Source organism: Gracilinanus agilis, chromosome 4 (assembly GCF_016433145.1).
Source record: "Gracilinanus agilis isolate LMUSP501 chromosome 4, AgileGrace, whole genome shotgun sequence".
NCBI classification, from domain to species: Eukaryota; Metazoa; Chordata; class Mammalia; order Didelphimorphia; family Didelphidae; genus Gracilinanus; species Gracilinanus agilis.
Genome location: NC_058133.1, coordinates 360,123,718 through 360,146,719, shown reverse-complemented (window position 1 = coordinate 360,146,719; position 23,002 = coordinate 360,123,718). Strand labels below are relative to the sequence as shown.

Here is a 23,002-nt window from a genome sequence, read left to right as displayed (position 1 = left end):
ATATTATTGCACTCAAAGGAATAATAAACTGGAGGAATTCCAGGTGAACTGGAAAGACCTCCAGGAACTGATGCAGAGCGAAAGGAGCAGAGCCAGAAGAACATTGTACACAGAGACCAAAATACACTGTGGTAAAATCGAATGTAATGGACTTCTGTACCGGCAGCAATGCATTGACCCAGGACAATTCTGAGGGATTTATGGAAAAGAAAGCTACCCACATTCAGAGGAAGAACTGCGAGAATGGAAACACAGAAGAGGGGCAACTGTTTGAACACATGGGTTGAGGCAGACATGAATGGGGATGTAGTCTGGAAACTACCACACCAATGTAACTATCAACAATTTGGAAATCGGTCTTGATCAATGACACATGTTAAAACCAGTGGAAATGCGCAGCGGCTATGGGGGGGGGGGGAAGGGGAAAGTAAGAGCATGAATCATATAACCATGTTAACTTTTCTAAAAAATAAATATTTTTTTAAAAAAAGAAGCAAAAGAAATGAAAAAGATAACAAAGGGAAAGTGAAATCCTAACAACTGATAAGTCAAAGGAGACTGAAATACAAAAAATGGCCCTTTCTAGCTGCGTAATCACAGACAAGTTACTTAAAACTTCTCTGAGTCACACTTTATCTGCAAAATAAGGATAACATTTGCACTACCTCATTCACTTGAATTTTGTGTCAAAAATATTCAATAAACCTTAAAGTACTATGTAAAAAAATTATTATGAAATTTAATTTTAAAATTAAATTTTAAAATTTAATTTAATTTTTAGAAAAATAACCAATTGTCTAGTTGGTTATTTACTCTATAGGATAGTAGACAAATGAACACTTTTTTTTAAACCATTAGCAAGAAGAAACTGTTATTCCCCCTTGAAAGTGTTTATTTGAAACAACCCTCAGAATGATTCAGGACACTTCAGGCAAATGTAAATGCTTCCTTTTCTCCATAAGAAAAAGAAATCAGGATCTTGGTCTAAGGAAGAGAAGCTAAAACCATTTAGCATTTGAAATGTCAATGCTATATGAGCTATGAATTAAGTATGGACAGAACAGAGAAGAGGATGAAAGAGAAAAATAATTCTTTTCATATTACCTTAGAGAAAAAATGAAATTTCTTTAAGACATATCTCATTTTTTTTACTGAGAAATGAAATATGGAAGTCTGTGTACAAAGACACAATGACTTTAGTTTTGCTCTAAATAGTACTTATGGGAAAGGCACGCATTTCTAATTTCATGAAATTTAGTTAATGGCTCAGTTTCTACTGCTTATTACTTTCTTAATTAACTGTTGCATCATAAATTAAACATGGAACATTAATAAGAACTAATTAAACTTGCTTAGAAACTATATTTAAATTATTTAATTTCAATTCATAAAATACCTTATTTTTTCAATCAGCCCAAATGACCATAAAGATTGTTTTTGTCCAATCATTCTCATTCACTTTTCCTCTTACATGGTTGGAATTAGTAAATGTGCATTTTATCATTTGCATTCTATTTTTTTCCCCTTGCTTCACAATATTTCACAAGGGTCTTTACAGATTTCTTTATATTCCTCCTGCCTAAAGGTCTTAATTGCATGACAGTACTCTAATACATTGCTAGTGTACAATAATTTATTTAATTACTACTGTTTGGTGTTGGAGGTTTTGGTTATTCAGGGTATACTCCCAATAATGGGATTATTGAATCAAAGGGTATGCTAGTTTTTGTTATTCTTACTGTTAACTGGCCAGATCAATCTCCCCAAAGGTTTCTACAAATTTTTATTTCACCACAAATGAATCAATAACACTTTCTACAAATCCCACTATCCCTCAATTTTCCCAATATGAAATGTACGATACAGTAACAATGCTGTTTTAATTTGCAATTCTAATTTTTAGTGAGGTGAAACTTTTTTCCCCCAAGATAGCAACAATGATTTCTTTTCTGAAATCCTTCAGTTCAAATATTTAATCACTTATTAAACCTGGGAATTAAGAGTCCCTTACATATTTTAGTTATCACATTTTGTCTATCATATTTGCCACAAATACTTACCAGCATGTTAGTTTTATTTTAGTTATAGTATTATTTGTTGTTTACAAATGTTTACTTTGAATACAGCTAAATATCTATCTTGTTCCTAATAATTTTCTTCTATTTGTTGAATAGGAAAAGAAGGCATCTTCTCCCCTAAACTGAAATGAATATATAATTTGATTTTCTTCCATCTTTTTAAATAACTCCATTCTTAATGTTTAAGTCAGCTGAAAATTAGGAATACATTGTAGGCTCTCTTCCTAAATCAAATTCCTGCCAAACTATTAACCAGTTTTCTTAAATACATTTGCTAAATAATGAATCTTCTTGCCATCTAAAAGTTTTCCATAGATGTATTAAACATTAATCTTTTATATACATTTAATGTGTTATCTGGTATATCTAGCGAATCTATTGATTTCTGCTCTTTGCCTATTTAGCAGTTAATTTTTTATGAAAATTGCTTTGTAATAGATTTTAAAGTCTCAAAACTTAAGGATGTCTCTCTTATCTCTGAAAAAATATTCTTACCAATTTGTTTTTCCATGTAAATTCCATCATGATTTTTCTAATTCCATATAATAACTTGCCTTGGCATTCTGATTATTATTAGATTAAATATATACATTAATTTAGGGAATATTTTCATTTTTACCATACTAATGACTCATCCACAAGAACTGAATATTGCTCAGATTATTTAGGTTTTTCTTTATTTTATTCATAATAGGTTTATAATAGTTCTTAGGTAAGACATATGCATTTCTAGTAGGTAGGTTAATTCTGAAATGTTTTATGGTGTTCTTTTTCTTATAATTCCCAAAATATTCACAAACAGTAAATACAAATGAAAATTGTTTTGTGGGTTAATCTTTTACACTAGGACTTTGCTGGACTTAATTTTTATAGATTAAGAGATGGTTTTTTTGTAGAAATAGTTTATATACACTATCTTGTTATAGACCAGTGATTCCCAAAGTGGGCGCCACCGCCCCCTGGTGGGTGCTGTAGCAATCCAGGGAGGCGGTGATGGTCATAGGTGCATTTGGGGGTGGTGAATAACTGTAAGAGGGTGGTGATAGTATGTGACAGGGGACGCTAAGTAATATTTTTTCTGGAAAGGGGGCAGTAGGCCAAAAAAGTTTGGGAACCACTGATTTAGAGGGACCTCTCAGTATTTTGAGATTCATATTTTAAATGGAACTAAAGTACTGATTTTTCCAGAAAGCTAAATGCTTCAGATAAGGTAAGACTAGAAACTGAGATTTGAAATTATGAAATATAGGGAGATCATACCCTAGGCCAGTGATTCCCAAAGTGGGTGCCACCATCCCCTGGTGAGTCCTGTAGTGATCCAGGGGAGAGGTGATGGCCACAGTTGCATTTAGGGGTGGTGAATAACTGTAAGGGGGCGGTGATAGTATGTGACAGGGGGCACCTAAGTAATATTTTCTCTGGAAAGGGGGCGATGGTCAAAAAAGTTTGAGAACCACTGTCATAGACAAATGATGAAATTTTTATCCCTTTGTTTCTATTTATTAGTACTTTTAAATTTTTATTCCTGTTATTACAATTTCCAAAATTACTAATACAATGTCATCTAAAAGTAATAGATATTGGGATGCCTGTTTCGTTCCTGCTCTTAATATTTCTCCATTTTGTCTATAGGGTACCAATTTAAATCAGATACTTTTTAACACATGAAGAAAAAAATCCATCTAGATCTAGTCTTTCAAATGTTTTTTTCTTTTTGTTTGTCTATCAATCAACATTTAAGTACCTCACAAGTGCCAGGCATGTACTAAAGGATAGAAATATAAAGAAAGGCAAAAGCTAGTCTGTGACATCAAAGAGCTCGCAGTCTAACAGGGAAAACAATAAATAAGCAAATACATACAAATATTCTATATTTATGCAGGATGAAGAGGAAATAATGAGCAAGAGCCACTAGAACAAAGAAGGGTTGAAAAAGGCTTCCTCCTGAAAAGGGAATTTTAATTGATACTTGAAGGAAGCCAGGGAAGCTGAAGGTGGAAATGAGGAAGGGTTTCATTCCAAGTGTGGGGTAGAGACAGAGAAATACCCAAAGCCAAGAGATGGAATGTCTTGTTCATGGAAAGGCAAACATGTCAGTACCATTGGATCAAATCATCCTAAACATGGCTGAATTTTATCAAAGGCTTTTCCCTGTATCTATTGCTACAGTAATTTTATGTGAGTTTTTTTGTTTTTTTTTAATTAATACTTTTTCCATTGTTTAGCCAGTACTTGACAGTTCTTGTGCCTGTATTTTATATCTGATAGAATATTATCCTTTAAAAAATGTTATAACCCCTTATTTTTTGTCTTAAAATCAGTAACTAACTATGAGTTCCAAGACAGAAGAGCAGTAAGGGCTAGGCAATTGGAGTTAAGAGATTTGCCTAAGTTCCCATATCTAGGAAGTGTCTAAGGCCAAATTAGAACCTAAGAGCACCCATCACCCATTGCTAGGCTTGACTATACACTGAGCCACTTAACTGTCCTATTCTTTTTTAATATTTTGCTGTATTTTGTTGGCTAATATTTTACCTAATACTTTATAGTTGACTCAGTATGGAATTTGTGGTGATAAAAATCTAAAAGGAAATACAAATTACACTCTGCACTGGTTGAACTACCTGTGGAATGCCCATGTTCACATCTGGGGGCCACAAAGAAAGCAGAATATGTATGCATAGAAAATAGTCAGGATGTTAAAAGATCTAGACATTATATTTTGTATAGGATAGCTGAAAGACCTGGATGAGTGTGTTCATCCTGGCGAGGAGGGGACTAAGGCATTAAAGTCTTTTTTTTATTTTGTTTTTTTTTAAACCCTTAACTTCTGTGTATTGGCTCCTAGGTGGAAGAGTGGTAAGGGTGGGCAATGGGGATCAAGAGACTTGCCTAGGGTCACACAGCTGGGAAGTGTCTGAGGCTGGATTTGAACCTAGGACCTCCCATCTTTAGGCCTGACTCTCAATCCACTGAGCTACCTAGCTGCCCCCCATTAAAGTCTTTATAGAAGAGCCAATGCTCTGTATTGCTCCACAGGGCAAAAGTAGGACTTTTAGAAGGAAATTATGTAGAGAAAATATTTGGCCTAATATAAAGGAAGAACAACACTTGCATTGTCTAGCATTGAAAAAGCCTGCCTAGAAAAGGGCTAAGCCCCAACACCGAAAGTATTCTTGCTGAGGTTGCTGTGAAAAGAATTTCTGTTTTAGGTTGGAAACTGAACTACATGACTTCAATAAAGCTTTGCTAATTCGATGAACTGTTGCTTTCTTTACTTCTTTCAAAACAATCACTTAGTATATTAACATACCTAATTAGTACTGGGAAGCTTTTCAATTTTTCAAATTAGCAAAGAGTAAAATCAATTTTGCTTTCATTCTTAGAAGATGTTTGTGTAATAAGCAGAACACAAAATAATTCAGAAAGACCCAAAACATGAGAACACTTCCTCAAAACCCTGCCAGAAATATAGAAATGTGACCATGACAAAAAGATCTTCTAACAAACAAAAGAAAAAAATATAATAAATTCTTTAAACATATTTGCCATTGGATTTCACCAGAATATGAATAAAAATTAATAGAACTACATGATTATATTCTTTAAAACTAGGTCTATTACTTAGGAAATAAAAAATAGGTTTACTTTTATATAATGTCAAAATCTAGGACCTATAATTTCACCGGTATGTAATTTTGTATAAGATATTCCACATAAATATTCTCTATTTATTTTTTACACTGCCAATTTCATTTCTGTTCCATTTAAACTAATGAAATGACCTGTTATAGAAATACTCACAAAACACAGTTTTCTTTTATTTACTTCAATGACTTGATTGTTATCAACTATTCAGACAAACACAGGTAAATGTGCTATGGTCAAAATACACACAATTAAAAGATCTGAGTTTTTTGTTTTCTGGTTTAAAATTATACTAAAGACCCCTAGCTCAGTTCCTTCTTTTTTCCTCCAAGAACTTCAATATTGAATTAGTTTCATTGTTTTCCATTGTCTACTCAGGGACAGAGAAGCAGCATGGCAATAGAAGACAGAATTGGCTTCCAAAATAGAAAGAGCTGAGTTCAAGTCTTACCTCTGACACATCCTGGCTATGTAGGCTCTGGCAAGACATTTAACCTCTTAGTAGTCCTAGCAATGGTAATGCTACATTTTGGGGAGAAGTTACAGAACTGCATTGGTTGAAAGGGTGGGCTCACTGGGATCTCCCTATTCCAATGAAATCATAGGTCCTTTCCAAAAACAAATATACACACAAACATAGTTCTTACCCCAACACGGATTTTCCAGTCTCATCAGGTTTGCGCACAGTAAATGGACTTGGATCAATGCCAACGTTCTTTGGCATAAAGTCTCTGAGGGAAGGGAACGAGCAAAAATAGGCTATTATCAATGACTACCAAGATAATCTTCTATTGCACTTGAATATTTGCCTGTACAACATCCCTTCCCTCCCCTGTCCCTTGTTATAAGGGGATTAAGCTAGTAGGTAATGAAACTGGTTGTAATAAGGGAATAGGCTAGAGATAGTAGGGAAATTAAGGCAGAGGTAAAGTTGTAATAGGGATAAGGCACTGTGGATAGGGTTTGTGGATCCCTAAGGCAGTAAAGTGGATAAGGAAGGTGCAGTGGTGAAGGTGGTAAATTGAGGTGGTAGGAGAAGTAAGGGAATGACTGAGTTTAGGGAATATAAACATGGAGGTATAAAGAATTGCAAGGGAGAGGATGAGGTATTCTAGGCAGGCAGCTGCAGTCTGGGGAACACAGATTGGGACTCAGATTTGAGACAGAGACACTAAAGGGAAACAAACTGAGCCCTTCAGGTAGGAAGGGCACTTCTACAGACAAAGGTTAGGGCCAGCCAAGAATGGCTTGAAACTGACTAGAAAGCCCTCTAGGCTTTCTAGTCAGTTTCTCAGGTTCACAAAGGAAGAGTCCAGAGGAAGTATTGAGATCGCGCTTCCTCCAAAATGGATGCCTCCAATTCCTTTCAGGACCCAGAGACAATATTATTCCTTTCTCCCCTTCTCCCTCTCTTATCAGTCAACTAATGAATTAGCCAAAGATTTGATTAATTGACAAACAGGGTTTATGGAGTTTCAGGGTTGATTGTAAAGGACAGAGGGATACAAGGTAACTCTAACAGCCGCCTTTGACTACAGAGAAACTATGTCTACCAAGTCTGAAAGCTAACCCCAGATCCACCCTCCTTTCAAAACCCCAAGAAATTTAGGAAGGGAAAATGATGATTGGGAATAAGGGAGGTTAGGGAGATCTAAAGGAAATAGTTAAGCTAACAATTTTTAAGAGAAAAGCTGCAGAATATAGGCCAGGTTTTCAGTCCAAAGATAGAGCTCAGCTGACCCCTTCTACTCTCATCGAGTCTCCAGGGTCAACTGTCTCACCTCAGGATTCTAAACCCTTTTCAACTGTCAGAAACTCTGTAGTTAGGCTTTGCAGGGCTAATATGCACCCTTTTTCACTACACCCTGCACAAATTACTGATCCAAAGGATCAAAGCAGCTTCAGATGTTGGAAGCCAGGAAGTTACCCAGAGAAATGGCCTCTAGTGCTTCTAGCCACTGATTATTAAAATAGGATAGAGTAGGCTGTTGTATTAGACTTTGAGTTCAAAATGGAGTTTGCTAGCATAAAGTGTTTCCAAGATTTGTTGCCAGTTGGATGTAATTATTTAAAAAACTCATCAAACCTGAAGAAAATCACTTTGGCAGCTGAGGAAAGGAGGGTTATAGTAGAGAGAGATTTGAGGCAGGAAGACCCATATATAAGGCTATTCCAATAGTCTAATATATATATATTATATAATATATTATACATGTATAATATATAATATAATATAAGGCTATTCCAATAGTCTAGAATGAGAGGCAATGAAGACCTATGTTAAAGTGATGGCTGTTTGAGTGAACAGAGGTAAATGTTTATAAGACATGATGTAAGATTTGACAATAGATTGGGTATGGGGGTGAGAATAAGTAGGAATAAAAAGTTGGCACCAAGATGGTAAACTTGAGGGACTGTTCTTGACAAGTAATAAAAAGGAGAAAAGGTTTGGAAAGTAAAGATTATGGTTGTTTTGGACACAATGAGTTTGAGATGTCTGCAGGACCATCCAGTTAGAGATATTTTTAAAAGGTGCTTGGTAATACAGGACTAGTGCTTAGGAAAGAGACTAGATTGTGGATACATGGACATGGAAATCATTTGCATAGAGAGAAGAAAAGTTTATAAGATTGCTAGGTATATTATAGTAGAGAGAGAGAAAGGATGCCAGAGTCTTAGGGAAGACTCACAGTTAGTGAGCATGATGCAGAGGAAGATCCTGTAAAAGAGAATGAAGAGCAAGTAGTCAAACAGGCAGGAAGAGAACCAAGAAAGAATGAAAACCTAAAGAAGAAAATATATTCAGAAGGAGATGGTGATTGACACATGTCATTGGCTGTAAAATTTTAAGAAGAATGAGGATTGAGATGAGGTCATTAGATTTGACAATAAAGAGATCACTGGTCATTTTAGAATAGTTTTAGTTGAATGATGTAGTCAAAAGGTAAAAAACAGTTTAAAGGTAAGTGAAAGGAGAGGAGATAGAGGCAAAGGAGAGGCAGCTTTCTCAAGGAGTTTAATAGAGAATGGAGTGAGAGATAATGGATAACAAGGATGACAGGATCTAGTAACTTAATCTCCCTAACCCTTAATTTTATTGTCTGTAAAATAGGGATAATAGTCCTGTGCTATCTACTGTACAGGATGTTAGGGAAGAAAGAAACAACCTAATAGTGCTATAGAACTGTTATTTAAGTAAATATATACATAGTTGTGTGTCAAGTAATTGCCAGTTTTAAAACACACACACACACACACACACACACACACACACACACACAAATCACAAAACCCAGTGACATAGTCCCAAGATATTCAATTTTACAATACACAATTTCTAAAATCTTAGAGGGAGTCACTCAGAAAAGTTAACGTAATTACAAAAAGCACAATTCATAGCTTGTGAACTGAAAAGACTCTACTCATTGCACAATGGTTAGTTCACTGACAAGTACTAAAGTATATAATTTATACTGTTAAAAGAGGAAAATGCTATAAATTATGGTTTACCTTGATAAACTAAACTAAAGGGATGACTTTCCCCTCTTAGAAATATTTAAAATTTTTTTTAGGCAGAGTGTACTTAAGTGAGACCTAAAGCTTCAAGATCTGGTATAAGAAAGTATTTCCAAGGAAATAATTTCTTGGGTTATGCATTTAAAAATATTTAAATCAAGATTTTTGCAGGAAGATAATGCACATAGGTACAAATGAACACTTTTTTCCACAAAAGTGAGAAATTCTGAAATTAGCTTCAAAATACTCATATAAATTTCAACTACATTATTATTTATTATTTTTATAATGATCTGTTAGTGTCCCCAAATTGGGTCACTTCCAATATAGCCCACCAGTGTTTATTGTTGGCCTACTTTTGCTGTCCTTTCTAAATTTGTTTTTTTGAGTGAAATTTCTACTTCCTTGTGAAGGAGGAATTATGATGTTAGAGTCTGAATGAGATTGCTAATCCCATTATTGGGATTATCACTAATGAAGAAAATTAAGAAATGAAGGAAAAAGAGTTCTCTCTAATAGAAATCTTGATAAGTATTTTCTACTTTGTCTTTCTTAAGGCTTTAACTTAAATGCCCTTGGGTTGATTTGGTTTACTAACTTTTGGTTGATTAACTTTCTATCAACTTGTTTTCTCTCCACTGCTTTTCTATAGTTTCTTAGGACATACTACTCCATAATCTTCCTTCATAAGATTTTTCAGACAGTTTATACTTGAAACTGGTTTTGCTCTTGGTGTCATATCTGTTTGCAATGACATCAAAAGTTTTCCCATTGAAATAAATGAGAGGGATGTGTGTGTGTGTGTGTAAAAATCATATAACAGAGATGATTTTGTACAATGACAATGATTAGCTTCCAGTAAAGCAAAAAATAACAATACTAACAACGTTGAAGGACTAGGTTCACCAAAGGGGTTAGACAAAGAAGAATGGCCAACACAAAATTCAATTGGAAAAAAGATTCCTTGAATTCAAATGCTCCTGTTTGCAGATGACATTGTACTAATTTCATTCAATCCCAGAATGCAAAGACTCTTAAAGTATATGCATAATTATTGAAGAATTCAATCTAATCATCCAGATAAGAAGCACAAAGTGGATGAAAAAATGTCTACTGTCTAGCTAGGAAAGGCAGGTAGATGTATCCCATAGAGCTCATTCATTGCATTTAATAGACATATGCACTGACAGCGTAATGACCATGGTAAAGAACTGAAGAGAAAAATAGAGAGCAGGCTAGAATGCCTCTGTGAAATGGTGTAATATTTTTAATGAACCTGAGCTTCATTCTAAAACAAAATCACCAATATATTTCAACAACATTGTAAGGTTATGAGTCATGGAATACCATAGTTTCCAAAGAACTAAAATTTCAGGTCAGCTAAAAAACAACAGAGAGGTACATGTTGGACATTGATAGACTCAAACATATTACTAACAACAATTTGTGCAGGAGGAAACAAATTCACTACGAATCAACAAGTATATATATAAAATCCACTGTTTTGGGCAGTCTACAGCCAAAACAAATCAGTCCTTGTACTCAAAGAGCTTAAATTATATTGGGAATAAATAACATATACATGTAAGTAAAAAGAAAAGACATGCAAGTAATTTGGGGTCAGGAAGGAAGAAGGTTAAAGGCTTAATATTGATAATAGAGCATATTCTGCATTAGTGTTATATCATATCTACAGTAGTTTGGTGAATTTGTGATATTACTGCTGTGGATACTTCCTCCACCAGAACAGTTCACAGCCACTCTATTCCCTCTATTTATACTATATGATTCTTGTCCATACATGGTGCTATGTCCAATTGTAGTTGGCACATTTTAATGGAACCATCATCAAACTGGATTAGACTAGAGAAGGGCAAGTAGGATAATAAAAAGTCTAAATGTGCAAATCAACATTTATTGAATACATATTATATGGAAGGCACAGTTTTATGAGAAATTGTTGAAGAAATTTGGTGAGGATGGTCATCTTGTAGAAAAGGCAGAATAGAGTACATGATACCTGCCTTCAAACATTGAAAGAGATGTTATGGAAGAAGAGGTTATAAAGTTATTTTGTGTTTTGGATGAGGTAGAACTATGACTACCAGTCATGGGGCTATCTGATTTTGCTTTTTAAAAAGTAAAATATTCTAATAATCAGAGCTCCCCAATAATAGAATAAATTGCTCCTTAAATTAGAGAGCTCTTGATCATGGAAAGTATTCAAGCAGAGGTTGGATATCACTCTATGAGAGATATTGTAGAAAGAATTTCTGTAGAGTATATAACTGGATTACAGGACCTCTCAGGCCATCACAACTATGAGAGCTTATGATTTTGTGATTTATGTAAAACCTTACAGTAAATAAAGTAAAATCATATAACTCAAATATTTAACCTACCTTGCTGAACTTGTCATGGCCAAGCAAAAGGTGTCATCAAAACTACTTAATTCATAAGGTCGAAAGAACTCACTATGGATATCAATTTCTTCTTCATACTTGTGAAATTTCTTCACTATCAACTTCTTTCTGTTTTCCACACAAGTTACTACAAAGGATATTTTCTGTTATTCTTTTATAAGTAGCAAGCCTTTAGAAATAAAATTACATCATTTTCTTGGTATTCCTCATAACCAAGAGGAAGAGAGGAAAAGATTTGAATTTAGAGCCAAAGCTTTAATCCCAACTCTTTTACATAAGACCCTTGACACAGAAGGTTCTTTAAATGTCTCAGGAGAGAAGGCCAGCCTTGAAGTTAGGAAGACCTAGATTTAAGTCCTATCTCTAACATACACTGGCTGTGTGTCTATAATTAAGTCAATTAACTCCTTAGTCACCCCCAAGAAACTCTTTAAAGACTAGAAGTTCCATTAAGAGTTGCTTCTCTTCATCAGTGGAACAAATTTCTATACTCAAAAGTTCCCTAAACCAATTAAATTATAGGTGTTGACCAAAACAAAACAAAATAAAAACCTCACACACATTAAAGCACACTACCATTTTTCTATTAAGGAATACCTATTAAGGAAAAGAAAAATAGAATACCTACCTTCATCATAAGGCAGTGGCAAATGATTTATTACCCCTGGGGTCAACCAGTCAGTATAGCTATAAAAGTGAAAAAGGAAAATTTATGGCCCAATTGTAAACACTAGCTTTGCACATATTAGTCGATAGAAGGGATTTTCTGTAAACACCACATCCATTTAATGTGCTGGCTAATTTTAAGGTCCCTTATAAGATACCATTTTATACTTAAGCCAAAAAGATCCAAAGTAGCTTGCCTTTATCCTGTCCCTGAAAGGTGTCTTTTGGAGTTCTGAGTCAGAAAGTTATTTTGTATTTATGGTCCTCTTTTAGGTTTGGGTTTGGCAGCCAGGATACTCGGACCCTAGTTCTACGTTCTACCATGAATTCATTGTGTGATTTGAGACAATCTACTTGATTTCTCTATGCTTCAGTTTCCTCACAGTACTATTGTTAATTAATAAGAGATAAAAGCACTTTCTTAAATGCCACACAAATGAAAGGTATTTTTTTCTCAACCAGTTTAAAGTCATGCTAATTTAAGTATATATTCTCCTTGTTTCTTTTATTTCTTTAACGTTTAAGTGTACACTTATGCATGGGAAAACCAGCTACAGACACATACAAATAAACTAATTTTCAAGAAGGTAAAGCTCTTAGTTATCTCTGAATCGTGAGTCAAGTTCCAAGGCATATTGTCCTAACTGCATCTCATTTTGAAGCATTATTAAATGCTTAAAGTAGATTATATAAAATTCTATTGTAATACAAATAACTAGTTTTTGCTTGGTTACCCTAAATTTCATAATATGTGAATCACACAATTTAATTTAAGCTCTTGGTGGGTTCTGCTATATTCAGAGGGGAATGGGAAGTTTTTTGTTGTTTTTTTTTTTTAACAAAGAGAAACATTTATTTTAATGTGTTTTATTATTAAGAATATTGAAATATTGCTTTCTGAAACAGTATGTGGTTCTACAACAAGAGAAGTATATGGATTTACTGGATTTTGTGGGGTTCATCTATAATCCACAAACTTCAGGTGCTACCAAACCTCCTTTCACTTTTACAAGAAAATAATAATCAGTAACCAGTGAATTAGATCAACTGAACCATGGAGCTACATTCCTCACCTCAGGTAACACATGTAAGAAATCTTAAAATCAGTCTCCTGTCTGAAATACCTTCTCTAACAAGAGCGCCTGGCATCTTGGTTAAAATAGCAGAATTACAGTTGCCATTTTTGCAGACTCAATAGGCCACACTGCTAAAAAGCCTATGAAGAAAAAAGAATGGGGAATGGGAAGTTTTGAAAGTAGTAAAGAATGAAGATGCTATGTAATATGTCCCCTCCTGAGCTGGGTCTTCACAGTGGTTTCATTATTTTTTAACTGATATCAATGCCTACAATATCAGAAGGCCCTATATTCAAATGTAACCTCCAGAACACATTCCAAACATAAACAGGCAGGATAATTTACTTATTTACCATAATTGTGTCTGTTATTGAAAATCAGTTGTCTATGCCTGTCCATTGACCCAGCAATATACTACTGCTGGGCTTGTACCCCAAAGAGACAATAGGGAAAAATACCTACACACTCTTTGTTGTGGCAAAAAATTGGAAAATGAGAGGGTGTCCATCAATTGGGGAATGGCTGAACAAACTGTGGTATTTGATGGTGATGGAACAACACTATTGTGCTTTTTGATTGATGAACTGAAGGAATTCCATGTGAACTGGAAAGACCTCCAGGAATTGATGCAGAGTGAAAGGAGCAGAACCAGGAGAACATTGTACACAGAGACTGATACACTGTGGAACAATTGAATGTAAAAGACTTTTCTACTAGTAGCAATGCAATGATCCAGGACAATTCTGAGGAACTTATGAGAAAGAATGCTATTCACATCCAGAGAAAGAACTGTGGGAGTAGAAACACAGAAGAAAAACATATGATTGATCATGTGGTTCTATGAATATATGATTGGGAATTTTGACTTTAAAAGATTACTCTATTGCAAATATGATTAATTGAAATAGGTTTCAAACAATGATACATATATAACCCAGCATAATTGCTTGTCAGCTCAGAGAGGGGGGAGAAAAAAGGGGAGGGAAAAGATCATGAATCATGTAACCATGGAAAAATATTCTTAATTAACTATTAATTAATTTTTGGAACATTAAATAAAATAGAATTTAAGCCCCTCAAAAAAAGATTAGTTGTTTATCACAGAAACTGTCATTAAATTTCTAAATTTACACATTCTTGGTAAAGTCCTCAACTTCTCAATAAGTCAGTTAACTTTGTAAAATATTTATACTCAACAATTCCAAACACTTAATTACTATGTCTATGCACTTGACTGAAAAAAATTAAGGATTATATTAAAAGTATAAACTAGTGGCCTAGATGCCATGTCTTTTCAGACTAAATCAAACCCTAAGCTAGACCTGAGGATTTAGGTCCTCCATAAAAAAACTAAAATTTACACTAAGTCAGAATTTCCAGAATTATATTTGGGTCTTTAGTAGAATAAAACATGGTTCACTTGATTAAAAGGTGGTACGGTACAAAGGAAGGAAATAGCAATCAAAGGATCTGGTTTTAATTCCTTGTTCTGCCATTTATAATCACATGATTTTCCACAAATCACTTCACTTCTCCAGCCATCACTTTCCTCATCTGTAAAGTGGAGAAGTTGTTGGAGGAGATAACATTTTGGGTTCCTTCCTACCCTAAATCTAAGATCCTATGAATTTTACAAATCCACTCTTCATGCCAGGCTCAAATTACCTTAAATTTCAATGTCATAGCGATGTTAATTCTAGAAACTTCTGTCAGAAGTAACTGTTGGTAAGATTAAGTAACTGACTTCATATACTCTTTTTTTCCCCAAAAAGAATAAGCACTTTTTAAAAATACAACACACATTTTGAGTTTTTGCAATTGACTAAAAGGGAGAAAAAATACCTTCTTCTTATCTGTGAAAGTCTCATGGTATTCTTATGATGTAAGTAAAAATCTGTTGGGAGCTCCCAGAGATGAGGTTTGCCTTCAGTGGGATGGAATACTCCCAGAAACAAATTAATGGAATCTTGTCTATCAGCATCTAAAAAGCAAAAATGCATATTTTAAGAAATTCATTGCTTATTGACACATGTAGGAGATGTTTTTACAAAATGAATACAAAGAATATGTATGGGTATAACTGTGTGTCCATGTAATTTGTGGCTCAAAAGAAAAGAATAATTAAACTTTGAAAGTTCATATAAAAAAAGCCTTCACAAAAACAACCAACAGGTATTTGACCAGAACAGAAATCTTACTCAAAAATACTGCTTCCCTCTTATCTCCCTTCATTCATCTCTCCAAAGATTATAAAGAAAAAACAGTTTCATTTCCAAGCAAAATTAATGAGGGAGCATATTTTTGACTTGTTGAATCAGGCCAGAGAGTTTCTATCCATCAGAAGAAAAGAAAACATGAAAAAATTGACTTTTTCATGGAATTTATAAAGGGCAATTTCCCCCATATCTCTAATTCTTGAGACTATTTACCTCACACGGAATCAGCAAAATGTTTAGAAAGTCTTAAAATACTATATCAGTGTGAATTGGCATCACAGCATAGTAAAAAGAAAGCCAGGTTTGGAGTCAAGGATCAAGTATCTGGGTTCAAGTCCTCACTGAAATATATTGCTCTGTGAACTGTAAAACTTAACTCCTCAGTGCCCTCATCAACTCTGTTAAGTCTGTAAGTCACAGAGAAGGTAGGTGGTGACCCAAATTGGTTGGGAGGATGTTCTTCACTGGAAATTTCCTAAACAACAAAAGCACAGATATGATTTTTCTTTTATGAGAGGCAATGTGGTATAATGGAGAATTGGCTCCCGAACTAGGAAGACCAGAGGTCAAGTCCTATCCAAGTCTAAACAAGAGATTTAACCTCTTGGTGCTCCCAGTAGTTCTCTAAAGACCATAAATTATAGAGAAGATGCTACCTGCATTGGAAGAGGGAATTTCCTCACCTGGGAATTACCTATACCACAGGTCTAGGCCTTGTCATTATCTTTGGAATCACTATTATCATTATCAGGCAAAACAAAAATTACCATAACACATGAATTTTCACTTTGCTTCAAAGGAGCAAGGGAAGAGATCACTGAACTGAAAAAACAAACAAAGAAAAAAAAAAAACAACTAAATGATCTCTCTCCTAAATCTGTCATTTACTCACCCTGCAAACTTAAGCTTGTCAGATTTTTTTATACTCCTGTCTCACAATCCTAGAAATGATAACAATCACTTGTTTCACCAACTAGGAGTTATACCATATTCTGTTCTTCCTAAGGGGTGAGAAACAGTTCTCTCTCAATTTTCTGTCATATCAAAAATAGGGCAGATGCACAGATATATATATATATATATATATATATATATATATATATATGTGTGTGTGTGTGTGTGTGTGTGTACTTTTAATAGGGTGTGCATCCAGGAAATTTGAATATTCAATCATAAAAAAACATAGTTTTATTCTACAAACTAAAAAAAATTCGCTAAACTTAATTTTAAAAATATACAACTATTATTTTTTTAAAAAAAGACAAATTTTGGCATGTATAATCCAGCTTAAATTGCTCGACACCTCTGGGAGTGGGGAAGAAAGAAGGGTAGGAGACAATTTGGATCATATAACTCAGAAAACTCATGTGGAAGTTTGTTATTAAAATAAAAATAAAAAATAAATACAAATACAAATTTTGCAAAATGGTCCCTTTTAGTCAAATGCTCCTATCTTAAAACTACAGAACAATTTTAGTTTTATCTTGCTAGCTTAAAAAAACAGATCTATCCAATTCCAAAGTTACCAATGATCTGATAGCTGCCTAAGCTAATGGCCTTTCCTCATTTCCTATTCTTCTTGACCTCTCTGCAGCCTTTGAACCTCTTCCTCTTGAATTTTTTTTTTCTTTCTAATCTTTTCTGACCATGTATTCTGCTGGTTCTCCTCCTACCTGTTTCACTACTACTCCCCAGTCTCCTTTGCTGGATCTTCACCTATGAAACTGTGTGGGTCCTTTCAGGCCTCATCCTGGCCCCTCTTCTCTTCTCCTACATATAATCTTGCTTTAAGATCTCATCAATTCCATGGCCTCAGTTATCATCTCTATACAGATGACTCCAAGATCTATATACCTAGCCCTGAACTCCAATCTCAAATCACCAACTGCCTTTTGTTCATCTCAAACTGGATGGCCTATAGGCATCACAAATTCAGTATCAGAACCCATTATCTTTTGCCCTGAACTTTCCCTCTTCCAAAGGTCCCTATCACTGTTGAGGGCACCACCACTCTCCTAGTCATGCAGACTTCCAGCTTCAGTGTCATCCTCAATTTTGTTCTTGTACCCATTCCACAAACGCAGTCTGCTATTATCTTATTGTTTCTCCTTTCACATTATCTCTCATGGACATCCTCTTCTCTCCAGTCAAACAGTCACCACTCTAGTACAGGCCCTCATTGCTTCTCAGCTAGACTATTACATGGCCTGCTAACTGGTTTCTGATCTAGCCTCTTTCCATTTGAATATATCTTTTACTCAGCTGCCAGCAATTTTTCTAAAGCATAGATCTAACCACATCATTTCCCCTTCTCACGGGGCTTTAGTAGCTCCCCATTTCTTCCAGCATAAAACAAAAAGTTTAGTATTTAATACCCTTCATAACTTGGCCCCTAGCTACCTTTGCAGTCTTCTTCCATTTACATCTTGAGTCCTCCTCCTCAAGCTATATAATCCAGCTATCCTCATCCATAACATTCTATCTCTTCTCCCCTTATCCTTTGCTCTGTCTCCTCATCTTCACCCCTAAGTGTCCCTCAATTTCTTCAAGATTCTGCTCAAATCTCCTCGTTTGCAGAGGCCTTTATAGCTCCTGCTCCCATGACTGCTAGTGGAATCCTTTTGAAATGATTTTCCAGACACTCTGCATAGAGTTTGTTTATACAAACTAATTATTTACATGCTATCTTTTAGACTGTGAGTTCCTTAAGGGAAGGGGCTGTTTTTGCCTTTCTTTGTATCTATGCATTGTGTTAATAAAAATGCATGCTGATTGAGTAGTACTATCTCCATCATCAGGCCAGTACCTATCCCCTCACATCAGAAGCATGCTCTGGTGAGCCAAAGAACTGAGTACCTTTATTTATCCAAACAATGAATGAAACTGCCCCAAAGGTTAATAATCTCTTAATAATAGGCTTCTGTTCTCCACTAAAACATTTTTCCCACTGTAGGGAAGTCTCTCCCAAATAAAAGTGTTAAAAGGTTGAATTGACCAGAGGCCAAAGTCACTTCCAGATTCCCCCAATATTGGGCAGAAATATGGCTCCATTGCATCAATAGGGGGAAGGGGAAGGCTATACTAGCAACCAAATCAAGTCACAAACTCTGGCCAGTCAGACAAAACATTCTTGCATTATCCACAGGGAGTGTGGTTAATTACCCTCAAAGCTCCATTCATTGTTCTCTCACTTAAATACATAGCTTACCACGACCACTAACTCTACTATTGTGCTCTAGCACTCCCTGCACCCAGACTGGCTCCAAACCCCACAAATTTTGTGATAAAACAGAAGTAACCTGCCTAGTTCCTTGATGAAAAGGGGTATGTATATATAATATAACAGTATAATAAACTGTTAGTTTCAGTGTGAGCATTTACCCTTGGAAACTGGAGAACTCTACAAATCAGGGCTTCATTTATACTGTTTCATTCACTGTTTAGATTTAAGAAAGAGATAGATAAAATGTTAATAATGCAAATAAAACTTAAAAGTATGTCTTTTTTTTCCCAGAGAGCTGATTGTTAAACATCTAAAAGCCCACCTCTGACGCCTCTCCACTCCTCCCAATTGTCCTCAACCACTACCCTGGAGCACCTAAAGCTGTGTAGGGAATCTTCCACTGGAAAGAACAGCCCCTCTGCTTCTCTTCCCCTCCTAGCTCTGTCACCCTTCCTCCTTATTTTACAAAAGGGGAAGCTGAGGTCCAAAGAAGGGAGTGGCTTGTCCAAGGTCACAGAATTAAAGACAGAATCAGTATTTGTAATCCAATATCCTTTTCTTCTCTTTTTTCCTTTCTCCTTCACTCTTCTTTCACTATTTCTCTCAATTCTTTTCATGGTGGAGGGAGAAGAAGAGACAGTAAGTATGAAAAGGCAGTTTAAGAAAACAAGGACAAAAATTGATGACATTTGTGAATAATAAAAAGAAAAAGATCAAAGAAAATTAAAGGCCTGACATCTCCATTAGCTCCCATGAAGAAAAGATAATTACCCTAAAAAATAAGTGAGAGAATGCAGGCCAAAACACACTATATTTCACTTTCTTCTTTTTTTCCATTTTTTTCCTTGTTTGAGATCTCTTCTTTAAAATAATTCCTATGGAAAAATGTTTTATCTGATTGCACATGTAAAATCTATATCAGATCACTTACCATCTCTGGGAGGGTGAAGGATGGGAGAGAGGGAGAGAAATTGGAACTTAAAAAATATTTTTAAATGTTTTTACATGTAATTGGGGAAAAATAAAATATTATTTTAAAAAAATAAATGAGAAAGAGAATCTTATTTACAAAAGTTACCATCTCTCTTCTTCACTGTTAACTTGGGACCTTGAAACCTCACACAGTAAGTAGAAAGACACAAAATAGATTTTTTAAAAAGATATCACATGTACGTGTGCAGAAACACATTGCTTAAGCACTGGTTTGAACACACCAGGAAATCAGGCAGTATTTTTATTGAATTAGGCCTTAGCCTACTGTGTTCAGTCTCAGCTTCCAATTGGGCTCCTATGAAAAACTAGTAAATTATGGAATTTGGCCCAGGGGAAATGATAAGACATCAAGACCTCAAAAGACTCCGTAATGGGTTTATTTTCATTCCTCATTAAAAGAGAGTTGAACATATATAGGTGTGCTAGGCAATAAACAGATTACTTCAGACTCTAAATGCTTAAAAACATAAATATATTATAAAGACAAAATCTGTAACTTAGCATTAGGATTTGTGTTAAAAAAAAAAGACACTTGGAACACCTGCTTCTTTTTTCTAACAATAAAAGAAGTTCTATAAAACATAAGGCCATACTGCCATTGGGGGAGAGTATATGTTTCCCTCTTCAAGTAAGATATCCCTAACCAGATAACTTCAAGAGTAAGTAGACTCCCATTTAGAACTATGTCAACTAACTATAATATTTTCCTATTTTCAGGGTTTGGTCAAGCATTATATTCTAGGTTAAATAGTTTTGTTTCCATTTATCAACGTTTTCTTGTATAACCCTGGTTTTTGAAACTAGAACACAAAGGGCTATTTAAGGTGGTCACCTCGCTTATATTAATACACTTGAACACTTTGTTCAAATAGCCACCTTCTTGGTTTCTTAAGAATTAGTAAAATGAACCCAGTCAATACTGGAACATTCAATGTTGTACTCAAAGCTGGCTAAAGGAATGGAAATGGCTAAAACTCACTAGGAAAAAAAGAGAATGTTCTTGCAGATATTCTCATTTCTGGTAATTACAGACACAGGATTAAGAGAATAGTCAAATAATCCATCAATAAAAGAAATGTGTTTTAAAAGAGGAATGATGCAAACCACTGGTCTTCAACTACAAGATGACAGAGAGAAAGCAAATAAAATAAGATGACAGAGAGAAAGCAAATAAAACTTTTTGTACACCTCCTAAAAAAATTTTAGGCAGCTAGGTATTGCAGTGGATAGAGCACCAGGTCAGAAGTCAGGAAGACACATCTTCCCAAGTTCAAATCTAGCCTCAGACACTTATTAGCTGGGTGACCCTCGCCAAATCACTTAACCCTCAGCACCTCATCTATAAAATGAGCTAGAGAAGGAAATGGCATTCTAGTATCTTTGCCAAGAAAACCTCAAATGGGATAAGAAAGAATTCGACATGACTGAAATGACTGACCAACAATTAAAAAAAAAAACAAGAGCAATTCCTTCCTATAGGCTGTTATGTCTAAGAAAATTCAATCCTGTTCAAACTCTAGATTTTTTTTTTTGCTTTAATAGCCCTTAATAACCTGGCTTCTTTCCCACCTTTCCAGTCTTCTTACACTTGACTATTCCCTATTCAGTGATGGGCAAACTACAGCCCGTGGGCCAGATGCAGTCCCCTGAAATGTTCTATCCAGTAAAACATTATTCCTAATCTGACGAATACAATGAGTAGGATACAATACAATGAAACTTCGAAAGAGTTGCCTTAGAACAGACTGACAGATGAGCATTTCCTTTGGCCCCCTCTTTAAAAAGTTTGCCTATCACTGCTATGTAATCTGCCTTCTAGTTATGTTCTTTTTCACCCAATACTATATTTCCTAATCATAAAGATCTTCATTGGCTACCTTCCATGCCTGTAATTCTCTCCCTCATCATCTTCATCTCTTCTGGTTTCCCTAGCTTCCTTCGAGGCCCAGATAAAGTTCTTCTTTCATATTCTCCATGAATGCTGGTGCCTTCCCTTTTTAAGTATATCCAATTTAAATTATATATATCTTGTTTGTACGTGGTCATTTCCATGTTGTCTCTCCCATCAGACTAAGAGGAGGTACTATTTGGATGACTTTTTTTTTTTTTGCCTTTTTGATTCCTCATCACTTTGCACAGTCCCTGGCACATAGCAGGCACTTAATAAATGTCTGATGATTTGACTTCAGAAGGTTCTGGATAAAGTTTCTATTCATATGAAGAAGAAAGGATAGAAAGGATATTTTTAAAAATAATCATTTTTGGATCATTGGCAAAGATTATTATAAATTATTTATTTAATTCACAAGAAATAAGTGATTTTACAAATTCAGGGAGTTGTCAGAGCAGTCAATAGAGCTATTTTTCTTAACTGTTCTCTCTCAACAACAACCAAAAAAAGCCACCTGTGCATTATAATCAAAATAGCAGGTGAAGTATGAGTAGCAATTTTATTTAACATATAGAAAATGTAAGCAAATATGCATGATCACAAAATAGTCAGCGTTAGGAACATAGATTTAAAACTGGAAGAGACCTTAAAAGATCATCTACCAAACCTTTTCATTTTACAAATGAGAAACATGAGAGGGGAAGAGACCTGACTAAGATAGGTAGGTCATACATTATAGTCCTTAATTAGGAACAACTATGTTTAATGCTAAAGCAGTTTAAAAGTTTAGCTCTGAAAGAAAAAAAAAAGCTTAGCCTGATTTTGTCTGAAAAAAAAAGTATATATGAAGTGTTATAAAAGAAACAACAAAAACCTTAACCACTCTTTGTATCTCTCTGAGTTCTAAAATTATCTATACCTCCCCATTTACCTGAAAAAGCATTACTGTAATATCTAGACAGAGTTTGCATGATGTCTTTAGAATGCTGGGTCCATGGAGCTATCTTCCTATAAGTTTTTACTCGATGAACAAGCTGAGAACCACCATACTGAAGAGACAGTGTATCACCATGATCTTCATATAGCTCCTCAAAGAGCCTAAGCAAAAGACAATGCACATTTAAGAATTTTATCAGAACTCTTTACAAAATCATTTCTTTGGACTATGGCCTTGAGACAGTCTCTTACTTCTGACTTTCCTATGCTTTGTTTTCTTTTTTCCTTCAAGTCAAAGGTCAATCTTATTCATATTGAAGTTAGAATTCTTCTTTT

The 23,002-nt window shown here is 34.9% G+C and overlaps 1 protein-coding gene across 1 annotated transcript in view; it reads right to left on the bottom strand.

Moving 5' to 3' along the window:
* Positions 1 to 23,002, bottom strand: part of FIG4 (FIG4 phosphoinositide 5-phosphatase) — a 169,184-nt gene that overhangs the window by 58,644 nt on the left and 87,538 nt on the right. The window contains exons 15-19 of the mRNA XM_044676692.1: positions 22,662 to 22,828; positions 15,250 to 15,388; positions 12,294 to 12,352; positions 11,645 to 11,792; positions 6,374 to 6,457 (exon numbers count right to left, since the gene is read on the bottom strand). Of these exons, the coding sequence (XP_044532627.1) occupies positions 6,374 to 6,457; positions 11,645 to 11,792; positions 12,294 to 12,352; positions 15,250 to 15,388; positions 22,662 to 22,828 (597 nt within the window). The remainder of the gene's footprint in view (positions 1 to 6,373; positions 6,458 to 11,644; positions 11,793 to 12,293; positions 12,353 to 15,249; positions 15,389 to 22,661; positions 22,829 to 23,002) is intronic.